This window comes from Diachasma alloeum, unplaced genomic scaffold (genome assembly GCF_001412515.2).
Source record: "Diachasma alloeum isolate Michigan unplaced genomic scaffold, Dall2.0 Dall_scaffold_00256, whole genome shotgun sequence".
NCBI classification, from domain to species: domain Eukaryota; kingdom Metazoa; phylum Arthropoda; class Insecta; order Hymenoptera; family Braconidae; genus Diachasma; species Diachasma alloeum.
Genome location: NW_021680401.1, coordinates 1,345,663 through 1,363,913, shown reverse-complemented (window position 1 = coordinate 1,363,913; position 18,251 = coordinate 1,345,663). Strand labels below are relative to the sequence as shown.

The following is an 18,251-nucleotide window of genomic DNA, read 5'->3' as shown; positions in this document are numbered from 1 at the left end:
AATTATCCTCTACATTGTTAGAAAAAAATTAAAATTTCAGGGACAGTTGACTACTAATTTTCAGGACAGTTACAATGAATGCGATTTAGGGGGAAAAAAATTATGAAATTTTGCGTTTCACTGAAAATTCAGTAAAATTTCAGCATTTGAAGCAGCATAAACACGAGAGTTTCTTAATTTACTTGAATTTCCAATCTAATATGTATATTCAGTGCCAAATTACATTGAATTTTCAGTATATTTACCGGAATTTACTGGTTTTATATTCATTTTAACGGAAAAATGGAACTGAAATTAACCGTTCTCTTTGTCTTTTCCACGAAATTCTGAATTTTCAATGACGAAAGTCCTTGAAATTTCAGTGGTAATTAAATTCGATAAAAATTGCCAAAAAATCGTCAAATTTTCTGTTTCACTGAAAATTCAGAAAAATTCCAGAATTTTAAGTACAATAAAGATGAGAATTCCTTAATTTATTTGAATTTCCAATCTAATGTGAATATTCAATATCCAATTACATTGAATTTTCAGTGAAATCGGAAATTTCATGATTTTCTACCTAAATCGCATTTAGTGCCACTGTCTTGAAAATACACGGTTAGAAATTTTTTGAAATTTAAGTCACAGAAGTAGTTGAATTCTCCATATTCTAAACTTGCATTTAATTTCAAACTAAATGACTCATGTAATTCTTGATTCATCTTCGAAATTCAATAAAATTAAGTTTTTCATGATGAATGATCATTGAATTTTCAAGGACAATTTGGATTAAGCAATACATTCAACTGAATTTTCAACACATTAAAAATTCAGAAGAAACGTTGCCTGAAATTTCACGATCTTCAGTCGTTTTCATCGTCGTGTGAACCTGAGAAATCAAATTTCATTGAGTAGTTAAGGAAATTGACTGATTTATTAATAACAAGATCAATGGAAATTCCATGTAAATTATTCATTGTTAAATTCCGTGTACAAGAATATATTTACGGGAATTTTTTGGTTTTCTATCCATTTTCAGGGAAAAATGGAACTGAAATTTACAGTTCTCTTTGATTTTTCCACGAAATTCTCAATTTTCAATGACTAAATTCCTTGAAATTTCAGTGGTAATTAAATTCGATAAAAATTTACAAAAAGTGTACCGGAAATTTCAGACAAATTTTTTTAACAGCGTACAAATAATGTAATACGATCTCTAGATGTTCCTCATTCGAGATTCTGGAATAAAGTTGAAAGCGTCAATCCATTAGGACTGGAATCACTATTAACGGCGCAATCCTATTGCCATGTAATTCTGAATGTGATATATACGTATAATCCTATAATGTGTTGTGAATAGATTACATCCGTAGTCACCGCATTTCACTTCACGTCAATGTATGCCATCCATTGCGTTCCTGTCCACCTGATGGAGTTGCATCACACAGAATTTCCATTGAGAGCTCGTCACCCGATGAAATTACCATTGAATTCATTATTGCATTTTCCAATAGTTAAAATAGTGATTCCCTTGTCACATGAAGTTTAGCAACGAACAATTTTTGTATGTGAACAATGAGAAAAACAAGTGGGAAATTGCTCTTGTATTGAATATAGTATACACTGAGAGAAAAAATTATTCCTGCCAAGGATTGATATTCTCGTCAGAAGATAATATTTTTTCAGAACGAATTTTTCCAGGACAGTCATTTTCAGAGAGTCCAAGTCTATCCTCAAAAATTACAGTGATATTGAACAATCTGATTATTATGCTACATATGACCTTGACAAAATGTTCTCCGATATCTTCCGGATTTTACAAATTGGCGATTTTCTCAGGTAAAGAAAATTGGAATAATTCCAAATGTTAATAATTATTATTGGAGTTTCTTCGAGGTCATATGCAGAAGAATATTCTTATAGATCACCATAATTCTCACGCTTGGAACTGATTTCGGAGCACCTGGAAATGACTGGCCTGGAGAAATACGTTCCAAAAGAGATATTTTCTTCTACTAAGAGTATGAAAAAGATATCACCAATAACATTTTCTTGGAAGGAATAAATTTTTTTCTCAGTGTAGATATTTTGACTAATAAATTAACAAAATGCTTCCGAATGGTTATTTGATCACATCATTTCTTTCTATCATGTATAACTCACTGAGGAAGTACCTTAAATAAAATGTTTCCATTCGAAAGCAAAAATTCTGGTTTTCAGTGCTACGGTACTGAAATTCAAAACGATGGTACTGGAATTAAGAACCGTTGGGCTTTCAAATATTGCATCACGCGATTGAGGCGGGGAGGAGGATCTGTAATTTGTGGCGATTCATGATGAAATGGGGAAGGGGTTGCCTAGTTATCATTTTATGAATCCCAAGATTCTTTGTTTCAGTACCTCAGGATTTTTATTTCAACACGCAAAGAACGTTAAGTCTAAAAAACGTAAAGTGCAAACTCTTTCCTCATTCTCAAATTCGTAGTGAATATCCTTCATTCCTCATTTCTTCATTTTTGAATCAATCGATTCATCCAATCAAAATAAAATTACGAATAGGTCGTAAAGGTTACTGATTACTCGCTTCCCTCAATGAGCGCCAGTATCAAGATTTTGGGAATCATTTGTCACCGTCTTTTGCTGAGATAATTAGCCGATAATGAGGTGCTGTCCCGAATGATCATGACAACATGCTCAGCCTGTGATTAAATACTCCCGATGTGAGCTGACCTTGTGGACATTGTCATCAATTTGCTAGCGATTAATTAATACGTAACTACCCTCTCGAATGAACGATCATCAAAGCCTTTGCTGTGTGCTCTCACGTGAATTTCGTGCTGTATATCTGATCCAATATTTGTAGATATGCTTCACACGTACGCTGAGAGAAAAATCGACGTAATTACACAAAAGTAATTTCTTCAGTGAAGGCCATCGCATATGATGTATTCTATGCCAAATGAGTGCCAAATGACGGCTGACCTCACCCTTTTGGAAATTGATCTTGATTTTTCTACGATTGGGGGCTGGAAAAAATGTGTCTCTATTTTTTTCAGATTTTTTTGCCACCCCATTTTGGAGATATGATTTTTTCTTTATTTTTTCGTTTTATTTCAGCAACTCGGGTTCTATTCAGCCGATTTTAATCTATGACGACTCAAAATTTTCCATTTTCTACCATTTATAAGAAGATTTTGGTGAATGTTTTTCTTCGATTCCTAGATGCTCACAATACAGAATTTTCAAAAAAAAAAAGTTTGAAAAACTTGAATTTTTAAAATTATGTCAATTTTATTTTTCTCATTTTTTTTCAGTAACTCTTATAATCAAAACAAGTATTTTGAGCTGTCCAAGTATACATTTAAATTCACTTCATATTTCGGAGATTCTTTGTTTGCTTTTTCGTTTTATTTCAATCACTCGGGTTCTATTCAGCCGATTTTAATCTAAGATGGCTCAAAATTTTCCATTTCTTACCATCTATAAGCAGATTTTGGGTAATGTTTTTTCAATCCCTAGATGCTCATAATACCGAATTTTCAAAAAAAAATTTTTTTTTGAAAAACTTGAATTGTTAAAATTTTGTCACCTTTCATTTTTTTTCATCTTTTTTTCAGTAACTCTTATAATCAAAACAAGTATTTTGAGCCGTCATACAAATTGAGTTTCGTCCTAGATCTATTTCATTTTTATTTTGTTCTCCTATAAATTCCGCGAATTTGGTCAAAACACCCCAAAACGACTTCGATTATATATCAAAAAAATATGTAACATATGAGTATATATTTACATTCACTTCATACTGTTTATAACAAAAGTTAATCAACGCCATTTTGGTGTATTTTGACCGAATTCGTGGAGTTTCGAGAAGAAAAAATTGAAAATAAAATAGATTTACGACGAAACCCAACTTGTACAACGGCGCAAAATACTTGTTTTGATTACAAAAGTTACTGAAAAAAGACGAGAAACATACAGCGTAACATAATTTTGAAAATTCGGTATTATGAGCACCTAGGGTTTGGATAAAAAAAAATTACTCAAAATATTCTTATAGATTGTAGAGAATCGAAAATTTTGACGTGTCATAAATCACAATTGGATGAATAGAACTGAAGTTATTGAAAAAAAATGAAGAAAACAGAAAAAATCATATCTCCGAAATCGGATGTTAAAAAAATCTGAAAAAAATTATGAAATAGCTTCTCAAGTCCCCGAATCGTAGAAAAAGTCAAGATCAATTTATAAGAGGGTGAGGATCAGCCGTTGACTCATTTGACATGGAATGCCTCATACACATTCAATCAATTGGTAGTGAGGTTTCAGATAAAAAATCGGTGCTCTTCAGTCTAAAATATAAACCGAAATTTACATGTTCTTTCCATGATCTATCCTCTTCAACCCTTATATGAATAATGAACCGGATATTTATAAAACAGGGAGAATATCTCCACAGTCTGAAGATATTCTGCCTTTTCTCCCGATCCATCAAAAACTTCCATCTTGATAACTCCATTAGAGAAACAATAATGACCCTTGATTTATGGTGCATGTGCAGGATAAATTTATGACGAAGAGGCGAAAAAAATTTTGCAGTTTTTGCATGGCCCTCGAAACTTGAAGTATCGCCCTCCCTCCGGTATACACTCCAACCACTCTCCCCTCAAGGTCGGTGATTAAATCCAAACGTAGTTGGGCTGCATCTCTCCTCGACATTAGACCACCCTGAGCGAAATCACGCTCGACGCGCGCCACCTCGCCCCCCGCCCTTCTCTCTACTCTTATTTTTATTCTCGTCGTTCTCCACGTCTAGTTAATTTCGTGAACGAGAAGAGTTTTGTAGTCCGTACAAGCCTACTGAGCAATTTCATTCCCACGATAAATCGCAATCTGTTGCCTCTTCTCGTTCAATGTCCCCAGCAGATTATTGGTTTTCAGAGACTTTCGTCTTCCGCTTTTTTTCACACTTACTCGAGGACTTTTCGAGTTTAACGGTTCACATGTTTTTTCACTCTATTTCTCATTTGATGGTGTGTTGGACGCAATTGGCAGTGCCCACTTGCTGGGCGCCTCTTCACCAAAAGAGATTGCTGAACCCCCTCTCTTCCCAATTTTTATTCTATTTGGAGCATGACTACCCTCCGGGGTATCGTAAAACTTGGGTGAGAAAAGTCACGTATGTTTTGACTGACGTGAGCTGGGGGGAGTCGTTTTTTCAACTTTCTTTAATGTTTCTGATGGAGGAATCGATAACTTGTGTACATACGTGGGATTTTTATGCTGTTCTGCACTAAGAGAAAAACACCGGAGTTCTCAAACAAGTCTTACTTGTTCCAACAAAATCGTTTGTTAAACATTATCAAAAAGATTTTTTTGTGTCAAACATGCGAAGCGTGCACCGAGATTGAAAATTTTTATTGCAAAAATAGATTGTCTTTCCAAAAAAAATTATTCTCAGTGCAAGTGAGAAATGTTTTCTTTGCATTTCCGTCTTCACAATTAGATTAATTGCAGTTTATCCATTCTTATTCTTGTTATATACTAGGGTGCTTCGCCCCCTGCTCGCTCCGCTCGCTAACCCGGGGGGGCTTCGCCCGCATTCCGATGTTCCTTGTCCATTTCTATGTTACCATGTCCATAGTAATACTTACAAAACTTTGGTAACGTTTACTGTGTGCAGATTCCGACATAGTAATCTTTACTATTTTATTCTCTCCGTGTATCCACTACTGATCCTTCAACAGCCAAAATGTCAAGATTCCCTTCACCGACCAGCGTTCCAAACAATTTACCCTCTCCCACGTGTAGAATCTCATTTACAAGAAATCATGAACTTCGTTCGCATAACGAGGGTGGTCCCTCCCTCAAACGATTGTAATCCAGATTTAATGCATACCCTGAAGTAACCCAGCGCACATATCCCATAATCACATTTGAGTTACCTCGAAGGTTTATATTCTCAATGTAAAAAAGAAACATCCCAGAGTAAAAACTCAAGAGGGATCTCAATATCCCGAGTCCTCCGTACACCTATCCTCGGGGTATTACCGCATGCCCAACAACACACTGTTGCAGACTCGAACATTACGAAAGTTTGAGTATATAACTAGACATGCATCCGAAAATAACTGCGAGAGATTACTCCCGACTCGCTTTCGCTCTCTTATTTTCCAATTTCTATTTGCCGTGATTTTTTATTCCTCCCTTTCTATTTTTATCTTCTGACTCCGGTCCCCCTCCCTTTTTTTTATTCCATAAACCTACAGCAAGACATGCCAATGGGCGTGTATGTTTGTTTAGCTTCGTCTTCACCCTGTTATTAGGGACCGTGTCCGCTCAACACAGCCCTCCCTTCGTGAAACCGATGAGCGAAAAAGAGTTTTCGGTTAAAGGAGAGTCATGGAATGATGGTGGATAGAGCGAGACAGTTGGTGAGGGAAGGCAGAAGATTGTATTCAAGTAACGAAAACTGAACGTGATCAGTAGGTTATTCTCGAGGCACGTATTTCGCCTTTATGGAAACAGAATAAATGAAGAGAGACGGGATAATAAAGTAGAATGTTACAAGCGGCTGAGGACATGAAGAGAATTCCCCTTGATGATTTGAATTTTTTCCATTCGCCGATTGTGTATAAATTCAAGAATTGATACCGCATATGGCGTTGTGTCCTTCCTATTTTTTTAACACTTGTAAATATTTCAATTTTCGTGGGTAGGGTAGCTGGTGCATGTACCGCCCACCTAAGCGAAGTGAGTCTTTTCTTCCAGAATCGCACTCGACAAGGAGTCATAAATGGTTAGAATGGGTTCTTCGAGGTGTTTACACTGAGAAGAAAAATTATTTGTGAGAAATAAATTTTCTTAGCACAAGTAAATATTCAACTGTCCCATACAAAACCTCCATTTGATTACGTGTGTCAAGAAAATTTTCTGTTTTTCTTGGGAGAAGTAAATTTTTCTCTCAGTGTACTAACATTAAACATATTTACTTATGTAATTCAATTGTCATCGGCCAGCGACCGATGGAATTGAACTTTGAGGGTAATACCGCCCGGCATGCGTCCGAACCAAGTCGACGTATCTCTTAGTTGAGGTTTTGAAGAATATCTCCGAATCTAAAGAAGATAAGGAAATTTTCGTAACAACCTTTTTTCTAGAGGAAATTAAGTGCTACAAGAAAGGTCTGAGAAAAAATTTAGCTATCTCCCTTAGATTCCGAGATATTCACTAAAAACTGGCCAATTGTCAAAACTGACTTGAACCGCTTTACCACTTCGCTACTGGAATTTATCCGATGTTCCAGTGGCCAGCGACTACCCCAAACAATCGAGCTGTCACTCGACCGCCCTCTAGCTGCAGAGTCTAGCAGCCCTATAGAAACCCTGGGCGGCATTACCCACAAATTCTGGGCGGAATTACCCACAAACGCGGAGGCTGATAAAAATAGCCAATAATAACTGATGAAGATATTTTTCTGCTATCGAAAAGGTCGCAATACATGTGGAAATGTATAACGAACATATATTTCGCACTCCATCCAATTATGGGCCAACTGACAATTTGAAAAATCTTAAATTCTGGAGTCGAAATATTTTAAGAATTCGTTAGGAAATGATTTGGCTTTTTCTGAACGACATTTCCACGATAGAAAATTGAAAATGGCTTGTTGCTATCAAATATTTGCGTAATAAAAGAAGAAAAATTTTTTTTTCCCCAGTCAATCCAGAGAAATTAGGGGTGTAAATTTTGTATTCGGGTATTACCCGCTGGACAGTACAGGCACCAGCTCCCCTACTGCATATTTCGAGACTGAGAGGAGACCAAAAATTTCCGTGTTCACTGAGACCGAGACAATCTCTCCGAGATATTGCGAGGTGAAGTCTTTACCGCATTATTAATTTCACTCCACGATTACCTTTCGTACAGTAAAATTTGCCACGATTTTCTACGTAATTTTTATTCAACTGTTCTCTCCGTATATTTCGATACAAGTTCGACGAGTTGTTCACGAGTGTGAAGTTAGAGGCCCGAGGCGAAGCCGAGGGCTGCCAATTACACAAGTTGAAAACTCTCCGTTGCACACGTGCTGAACTATATTTTTTGTTAAGGATGTTACGTTCAACGAGTGGCGAACTGTGTTTTTTTTCACTAACAAGTAAGCGGTTAGGAGTAAACAAACTCGTATATTTCGATATGAGTGCGTAAAAGTGTTTTTTGACCCGTGGAAGTGCTATCCATTCAAGGGTCAAAGAACACTTTTCCCACGAACATCGAACCTTATTTTTCATCACAATGTGTGGAAAGTGGAATTTTGCGCACGCGGAGCGTTCGTTTAATATATTGTGTTACTAGTGCGTAAAGTTCCACTTTTTCACACACACGTTTAACGCATCTTATTTTTTGTAATAGATGCTGAATTCTTGGTTCGGAACGGTAGTGGGGTAATGTGGTTGTTTTTGTGCCCGAGTGCGTAAAGTTTAAGAGCGTGCGTAAAGTGAATTTCCGGAAAACAACCGCTTTACGCACACTAAACCGCTTTGAAAAGTGCACTTTTGAGGCAGTTATCACAAATACAATATTTTATGTCACTGGGCCCGAAAACAATCGCGGTTTATCGGACCTAGTATCATAAAAAACGTTAATGAACTCGACCACTGAAACATTTTATCCGGCGCCCAAAAATCAATTTAACTATCACTTACTCCCACATAATGACTTCCCTCTATTGTTCAACAATTACAATTAAATTTTCACCATCATTTTCCCCGTCCATCCTATTAACAAAAGCCACCAATCAAAACTTCCTCCAATTAATAATACGAAAACCTAACCATTTAATTTCCACTCTTTCACGATCCAATTTGATCTCTCTTTTGTCCCGCATATTTTCCCACATATTCAGGTAATAACGCGGCTCTTTATAACGTTGCGCTCAATAGACCGGAATAAATAAATAGTGAGTGATAATGGGGAAAGTTGGAATATCGAGAGGGAGACTATAGGAATATTTATCGTTCCTTCCGGGCTCACGAGTATTTTTTTTCATCTCCATTCTTCCTCTACTTCTGTCTCTATTTTTTTTCTGTAACAAGAGGGTGATATCGTTGGGTCTCATAGTACCGTCCAATTCTTCATCGAAGCCACAATGCACCACTGATGACGTAGTGTAATATCCCGCAGCTCTATCCAATTGAATGGACGAGTGTCTGTTTACACACCATTGGGAGGAAAGGGGCGGGACACGCGACCGTGAAAATACGTTATTTCGCACGCGCTCAGGGTGTTCTCTCGATTCCGTTCAACATTCCTTTATTTGTACAATTTAACATGTATTGTCGATGATGTTTACGCCTGACAAACTCGAGGCTCCGTCGCGCCCTGCTCTTGAGCCCCTGAATAATTCATGAATTTTTTCCCCCTAAATGTCTGACAATTCAAATGCACACGACTGGTGGATAAAGCTAACGAATTCGTGTGATTTTTTTTATGGCTGTGGCCCTTCGTGTTGGGTAATTCCCACTCGCCGATTAATCCACACAACCGCAGAATTGGCTGGGAGTTGAAAAAAAAATGGATGGTATTACCCGTGGGGAATCATCCCAGTGTTATCCCACGATCTCTTATAACTTTTGTTGGGTAACTACTGGACACGAGTTCACGTCATTCTCCCGCGGGACATCGTACTCATGTGTATCATGATTTATTTTCACCTGAGTGCGAGAGAGTGCTCTGGGTAAATGCGATATGATAACTGTGGTGAGGATTATTTAGTGACTTATGCATAGGTAACGGTTTTGGGGAGAAGTGTAGGGTTTATCACTGGTTTATGGTAATGTCGGACATCAAAACAGAGGAAACGGGGCGGAATTTATGGGATTGAGAGGATGGTCGAGAGAATGAAGGGATAGTTAATAGTTGTTGACATTTTTGCATTCTGTTGGTGTACTCTTTCGGGTATTTATTCTTTTATTTTTCTCCTTTTTGATTTTCCAGCAGCAATTTTATTTTTGCTTCTTTGGTCTGATAGGGGTAGCTTGAGGTCTTATAGGAGTCTTATGGGGATCTTATGGGGGTCTTACACGGAGAGAAATTTTTTAGAAAAATTCTAGTGCTAGCACGGGAAAAGAGGCGCAAAGTGACGACCAGGAAAAAAATCCAGTGCCGGCACTAGAAATTTTATTGGGGAAAATGTGAATTTTTCCCAGTATTTCTGTGAAAATTTCACAGAAATCTCCAGAAATTTTACCAGAAATACCAAGAAATTTTACCTTAACAGCGCTAGAATTTTTCACAGCCGGTGGATTGTAATTTTTTCCAGTAGGGGAGGATGGGGCAAAACGGCCCCCCTTAAATCGTCAATATTTTCCGATTCAATAATCCGATTGGGATGAGTTAGAGCTCGTTGTGAAGAATGAAAATTTATCTTCAAAATGAAGTTGAAACTGGGAATTTTCACAATGTCATTCACAAGTTATTGACAATTGAAGGGGGGCCGTTTTGCCCCACCCTCCCCTACTCGTACTAGAGTTTTTCTAGAAAATTTCTCTCCGTGTATGTCCATTCGGAAGCATGTTGCTAATTTATTAGCAAAAACAGGTACAGTAATTGATAAAAATTGAAAGCAATATCCCACTTGTTTTATTTTCTAGCAGCTATTGTGAGGGTAAGGTATGTTGGAGTAGAGTGCAAAGCGTATGGAGAGTATGAAAAACCTTTCATTATTCCTTACATTTTTGCATCCGAATGGAAACACTGCATTTATCAAATCCGAAATTTCCTATTTTTTTTGTCAGGATAACCAAATTTGCGCTCAGGAGTTCGAATATACTATTTCTACACCATGTTCGGAGATAGGTACCGTGAGTGTCCCAGTCACGGAACAGGTCTCCTTCGCTGAACGCAGAGCGCTCTGGCGATGAAATTTCATATTTCTCAAATTCCCTGGTCATCAGCGCCCATTATTTTTTTTGTCACCGGATAGTAAAGTGTTTCCTCAATAAATAGTGCTCTTTTCCCATATTTTACGAGTCTTATTCAAGTTTTAATAATCAATTGATGTATCAGCATTCATGGTGTATCCCCTAATGGAAGATTCCATTGTGAATGAGTGGTAAAATTCCTCGACACTGCGTAAGGGTTATACACGAAAATGTAAGTAAACAATTGATTATTAATTATTTCCACTAACTAAAGGACACTTCTGGATTAATCCGATGTATCAAAAAAATAAAAATATTAATTATTTATGGAGAAAATATCAAATCTCAGGATTGGGTCAATCAAACTCGAGGTTGGCCCAGTTGCGGGACGGGTATTTTCCGATTAGATAAGCTCAATACTCTCTCCTGTCAGCCGCTCCACTACTGTGAAAAGTATTCTCCCATAAATATTTTTACCTCAATTTATTAGAAAAAAATTTAGCAATGGATATTATTACTTTTTATCCAATCCTAGGTCTAAAAATAAACAACCAAAAACACCGAACTATACAAATGAGGACTTGGAGAAAGCTAAGACGTCTTGTTTCTTTATTTTAATTCTGTTTTGTTGTTTGTAATAGTTTATCACTGTTAACATGAAAATAAAAGTCTAGTAAAGAAATCCTGACAATGAATTTCAATCAATTAGTCTCCTGAAAATGGCTCCGTTCAAGAATCAGGTCCGTGGCGTTCAGCAACCTGACAGGGGTGATTTCGAGCGTCCCAGAACTGGGTCACGGGAGCTTCGATGAGTTTTCATTAATATTTATTATGATCATTGCAATTTGTAACAAATTCGGCAATTTTTATGTCAGGGATGGATGGGGGAACATTTTTTTACATTTAGAATCGAGATTTGACCAGAAGAAGAATAGTTATTGGCGATTGCCTTGGGAATTTTCCTTAAACGTCCCATAACTGGGATACTCACGGTATGTGTGTGTGATCAAGAGTTTCTCGACAGTAATTGGAAAAATAGCTGCTCAAATGAATCAAATTGTGATTTGGAATCGAGGGGCTGGAAGTCCCTTAGGAAATCACTGGACCACTCGACTGGATATCAAGGAAGAAATCACCAGAAATCAATGGAAATCGCTGGAAATCAAGTGATTTCCATTTTCGAGAGTTATTTGGAAATATTTCCGGAAATCATTGGAAATCAATAGAAATCCTAAAGAAATGAGGTAGTTTCCGAAGTCATTAGAAATCATCCATAAGTGTAAAATCGAAATTGATTTTGCAGTTTCAACTACACAATTTTTGTTATGGTATCGGTGCGTTCGAAATCATCCAATCTCGAAATATGACGCTATGAAGTTTTTAACATCCTTACGTATTGTAACGTCATGTAGAAAGCTGTCATTATCGACGGATGCGCCACTCTGGTCACGAAATCATACTTTCTCCAGTCATAAAAAAAGTCATGGTATTTAATGATTTCTTGCAATCAAGAAATCATTGGAATCTGCTAGAAATCATGGAAATCATAAGAAATCAAAAGCAATCATGATTTGTAATCCTGATTGGGAAATCACAGAAATCGACAGGAAATCACAGGAAATCATCTGATTCTGGAAATCACTGAGTCCCTCGGTTAAAAAGTGACCAGCCCCTCAAAAGAAATCTTTTTTTTTTAAGTACTTGTGATTTTGGATAAATATCCTTAAGCCTATTTCGACGGTGATAGGATAAATGCCAATTAATAAATGGGGGTTAAATTTTTATCCCGTGTTCGGAAGTTGAACGCGAAATGCCTGGATACCCTACTAGCTTGAGTTCAGTGCTGCCATCTAGCGGATGACTTCAAATAAGTCGGTAAGGACAATCTCCCGGAAGTTCATCTGGTTATCTGGGTCTATACCATCGGAAAGGAGTGTCCTCTCTGACGGTATCATAGAAGTCATATCTTTCTAATGTTGATAGGGTTGTACTGGCGTCTACGGAATTCTTTGGAAACTGGCGCCATCGCGGCCACAAGCTCACTGAATGTGAGGCCTGGGTTGGAATTCTTCGCGTTTAGGGTACCCAAAAAATCTTAAATTTCAACCAATCAAAGCCATGCTACTAGTAACTGAATCTGAGCAGGTGAGAATATCTTGCCTGAACAATTACATCTTTGGGAACAAGGATGACCATCAATCTTATGATTCTTCAATATTGAAAGAATTTCCGACTTACATTGATCAAGGTTTAAATATACTAATCGAAATTTAAAAATAGTAAAATAATTGATAATCTAAATTTCCAATTCATGATAAGTTAAATGTTCAAAAATATGGAACTGTAAATTTTCTATTAAGTAGATAATACTAATTTTCGCATGTAAGAGATTTCCGATTATCCAAATAATCGTTAATCTTCCTAAATCAATTACTGATTAATGAGTATTTCAAAATTTGACTATTTGAATATTGATGACTACCTCAGTAATTAAAATTTTTTAAAGTGTTATTAACTAATTAACAACCTAATACTTTAATAGTAATAATCATTAATGGATATGCATATCCGACCCAATCGTGTGATTTTTATCTAATACATATGAGTTATGTCAACCCCTAGATGGAAAGGATAAAATATATTAAATGACGGTTAATATTCATTTTTGACTGTAGATAATGAATCTTCATTGAATTGTAATTCCTCGATTAAGTAAATTCCTCATCTATTTCACTCATCTTTTATTCAGGGAGAAACTCTCGCCTAAAGTGCTTCTTGTCCCCATTACGGGAGAATTCTAACTATAGGTGTCAAGAAATGTCTCGATTTGTTTACATTCAACGATAACATTTAGATTTTAATCTTTATTTATATGTTCTTTAACAGATCCCAGTAGTGACTAACAGTTAACCTGATCGGTCTTCTCGAACAGGTTGACGATTATGCCGTATTTTCTGAAAGCGTCTTTCGCTTTTTCGACGACGGTTTCTGAAGGATTTTGCTCTCTTGTCAAGATCCAGGCAAATTGGGTGCTGTAATAGAAATTTTCAATTTCAATTTCACTGCAGATCATACCTAAGGGATCAATAATAATAACTGTTATGTAGATAGATCTCATTTTGCTCAATACATAGATGTCTCTCTTGCAATATCATTGCACGCAATGATTATTAATCATGAATTATAATGAATTATTTCGATTATTTCCGTGATAATCAGTCGTTTCCCTAGGTATTTTTGTTTTCGTTTTCATGATATTTTTTTTTTGGAGTTCTTATAACTCCTCTGTTTACTCTATTCAGATTATTCTGGTATACGGGGTATCCCATAGTATGTGACAAAAGTAAATTGCGTAATTTACCGCAAGGTGGCGGCGCAGTCTAAAATCTAACATATATTTTAACTGGAGACTCTTCTTCTTCTTCTATTCATTATGGTTATATCCTCACTCAAAGATGGAGAGGCAAGCACCATAACTGGATACTCTTCGTAAATTTCATTCACACTTCAATCCCTCACGAATAGACCTTTTACAGTTCTGACTTAAATCCCGGTGATTTTTACCTGTAGTGTTTTCTCAAGGTCAAATGCTACGAAAAGCACCTAATGACGATGGAAGACTTGCAAGACGCAATTAGGGACGCTGTCCGAGCTCTTGATGAAAACACAATACAGCGCATCTATACCAGCTTCAAACGAAGGATAGAATTCTGCAGTATAAGTGATAGCAGACATTTGGAAGGGATTGTATTATAATTTGACGAATGTTCTTTGTACAATAAAAAAATAATAATTATTTCCGTTTAACCGTATTCAAGTTATTCGCAATTTACTTTTGTCACATGCTGTGGGACACCCTGTAATAAATGACTTACTTTGCAAAAAGTAAACTTTGACAACTCCACACAGCTGAGTAGGATTCATAATCAGTATCCAAAATCCAATAAGAACCGTCGACTGGAGATGATGAAAAACGGACTGCTAATTTTCCTGGATCTTTAGCGTCCACTACCCTAGCCAAACCCTCGATCTCACTTGGATTTTCTGTGCTGAATAGACGCATACAATGAAGTAGTAATTTTTATGCAGGAAAGGATTGCGGGAAAATGAAGACAATTTGGAATAATGATACTTACAATGAGTTTACTTGCGCATTAACAACTTTGACTGTTCCATCGTCGTTTAGAGTGTAGTTGGCGGTAACGCATTTACCACCAAGTTCGAAAATCGTGAAGTATCGATTTTGTTCGTACCATTTCCCGGCATACTGAAAGTAGACATGTTGTGATTAAAATAGAATTTCGTTGAGAATATCCAGCACAGAACTGCAAATTTAAAATTTAGCTGACTTTCAATATTGTAATAATGTGAACGCTCCGTGCGTTCGAAACGTTGTGCACCTTTTCAAGTATCTACATCGAGGAGTTTTTTATGTGGATACGTCTGTTTTCATTATGGGGGGGCATTTAGGGAAAAAGTCCTTATGGTTCCTTATCCGCAGTGGCGCCATCTATCGGAATTCTAGAAAATTCTAGATTTTTCTAGAAAAGTTCAGATTTTTCTAGAAAATCCGAGAAAATTCTTCAATTTTGTTTAGATATAAATTCCAATCTTGAGGGATCCTTGAGTTAGTTATTATTGCACGAAATAGATCAAATTTATGAATGATCCGTGTTAAAATGTGCAAGGGTGTTTATATGTGAAGATTTCGTTGTGAATAAAATATGTTGAACGTTTGTTTAGGAATTTTGGGTGTATGTAACAATTTAATCGTATCGTGATTATAAAAAACGTCTTATCATGACGAGGCAGTGTGAAATCCCTACTTCTTCTCATATACCTATATAAATATGTACTACGAAAAATTATGGTGTTCAGTGAAGGACCGGGAAGACCATAGACGTATCCACGTAAAATTACGGCTGTATCAATGATACAGCTACCCACAGATTTTTCTTCTTTTTTTCATTCATCAATTCCTACAACCGACCGAAAAATGCCCGAGAGCTACAATAAACATCGATATCCAAGTATCTCTTACCGTTTGGTACAGATCACACTATAAATTCAACCATTTTCAATCATCAAATTTGTAAATTAAGTTTGGTGAGAAAACTTTCAAGAAAATCATTAATATTCAGCGTCAATCAAATTACATTTTACATAGAGTTTTTATTTTTTCAAACATGAAATTGATTTCTGGTAAAATTCTGAATATGAATAAATTTGTTACGATTCTAAACAAATGATTGTTATGGTGGATAACTGATTGTTTATTCTCCAGAAGAACATTTCACTGGAGAAAAAATAGCCAAAGTACTCGGATATCCATAAGTAGTACGATATTGAATGAAAAAAATATGTTTTTCTCTTTCCGCGATCTATTCTTGAAATTTCAATTTCTAAACTTCCTATTTGTGTAGCGTATTTAACCAATCCTGCATTAGTATTCGGAGGAAAAACATTGTTAGTAATGAATAATTACCGAGCTTATCTTTGAATTATTGGCAAAAAATAATAAAAATTTCAATAACTGCTTTCTTCGAACATTTATTTCTCATGTTTGCACATTATGTCCCCTGATTACAGGTGTTAAATCATTCATAGGAAAGAAATTTAAGTTGAGATAAGATTGTTTCGAGAATTGTTGATGTTTGTTGATTAGCATTACTGCGTGCTTAAATCGTTATCCATGAAAGCAGTTCGATTTCATCAGAGCAGATAACAAACTCATGCATTTGTCGTTTCGAAAGTGAAGAGGGACATGATTTCTTCTCTGGTTTTTCGCCCATAAACGTTCAAGGTATTTTCTTATGTGAAGCAGAGCAGCTATATAAACGATCACTATTCAGATGATCAATTAACAATTACGAAGGATCTGTTGAGAGGTTCTTTGAAATGAAGAAATAAGATATTCATGCGAACATGACATTCAATTTTGAATTTCTATTCACACTCTAAAGTGTATTGTCGAAGGAATTGAAGTATAAATATGATTGAAATCTTATTCACTGAGAATAGGAATTAGGACATGAGTAAATCATTTATTATAATATGAAAATTTAACAGCTGATAAATTGGGACATATGATTATCATCGATAGTATTGCTTTTTGTAATGAGAATGATTATAACTGATTAATTGAGAAATGGAGTATCAAATCTAGCAGAGAAAAGGGTATAATGGAAGGGCACCAACACCCCGACCGCTTGCTTGTTGTTACATCTAGAGATATTTCTCGTAAACGCAATTAGTTACGTTGACGACCTGAGTTGACTTGGACCGTCTCACCTCTTCGCTGTACTAATTTATGAGAACTATATTCCATACTTAAACTACATCAGTAACAAGTTTCAGTAATGTAGGACATCCGCAATTTGTTCAGATTTTTATTGTGTGGTCCAGTGGCTACATTTTGTTTTCAGCAATCAGCTCATGTGATAATTAATCCAGAACTATTGTTGACGACGCATTCATCCATCCATTTTTTTGTTCCATTTCACGTTGGTGTTTGGATAACAAAATTTAGATTAAAGCGGTTCACAGACTGCACTTACCGCATTTTTTAATAGTGTAAAACGAAGTTTATAAAGAATTTCAAAAGGTACATTAAAGAAGAAGAAGAAGAAGTACATATGTTAGTACAAATAGGAATAGCAAATGATTGAAATTACATCGAGTTGTAATTCTATAAATATTATCAAATAAATGCATTACTCCACGCAAGCTAACTAACGCGCGCGAAGCGCGCGTCTTTCCTAGTGTAGTGAAAAGTGTCATAATAAATCAGATTCACTGACCTTTTCCACATCAAAAGTCGAAATTGTTTCCACATTGGGACAAGAACCGATACCTGGGACTTGAGCACCAACAATACCAAGGAGACACAGAGCCAATGTAACCCTGAACATTTTGCGGCGTTATTCAATATCTACTGTATATTGAGTAGATGATATCAGCAATTAACAACGAAAAAAGTCAACGATGATTCACCACGTACGTTCGTCACCGGTGCGTGGAAAGAACTGATGGTATTATGTTGCAGGAGGCTCCCTTTTATCATGACTTCCTCATAATCGCACTAGCTAGTGACACAATGTTAAAAGTGACGCTGCATCGTTATCGTTAAAAAAACACATGTCTTCCTCTATGAATAGGTTTTTTTGCGCTCTCTTAATTGTCCATCAACAGTCTGTTGAAATTTGAATAATCACAAGTATCGATGATAATATAAGTTGGATCGTATCATTGTTAGTATTGGCTGGACAACAGTTCCTTTTTCGTATTAACTACATTGTGCTACAATATTGATTGCCTGGAAGAACACTCATGGACTCATGTACACTTTATTAA

At 36.2% G+C, this 18,251-nt stretch overlaps 1 protein-coding gene across 1 annotated transcript; it reads right to left on the bottom strand.

The window, feature by feature from the left end:
- Positions 1 to 13,622: 13,622 nt before the first annotated feature.
- LOC107037615 (apolipoprotein D) lies at positions 13,623 to 17,942 on the bottom strand. The gene is made up of 4 exons (XM_015256251.1): positions 17,699 to 17,942; positions 15,035 to 15,165; positions 14,774 to 14,947; positions 13,623 to 13,930 (listed from the first exon to the last, which is right to left on the bottom strand). Exons 1-4 carry the CDS (start codon positions 17,807 to 17,809, stop codon positions 13,798 to 13,800), a joined length of 549 nt encoding a protein of 182 aa, XP_015111737.1. The 5' UTR covers positions 17,810 to 17,942; the 3' UTR covers positions 13,623 to 13,797.
- Positions 17,943 to 18,251: the final 309 nt, after the last annotated feature.

Coding starts and splice junctions, on each gene's coding strand:
- LOC107037615 (XM_015256251.1), bottom strand. CDS start 17,809: ATGTTCAGGGTTACATTGGCTCTGTGTCTCCTTGGTATTGTTGGTGCT. Junction 15,166..17,698: donor CGACTTTTGATGTGGAAAAG/GTCAGTGAATCT, acceptor GTCTACTTTCAG/TATGCCGGGAAATGGTACGA. Junction 13,931..14,773: donor CAAAGTTTACTTTTTGCAAA/GTAAGTCATTTA, acceptor TTTCTATTACAG/CACCCAATTTGCCTGGATCT.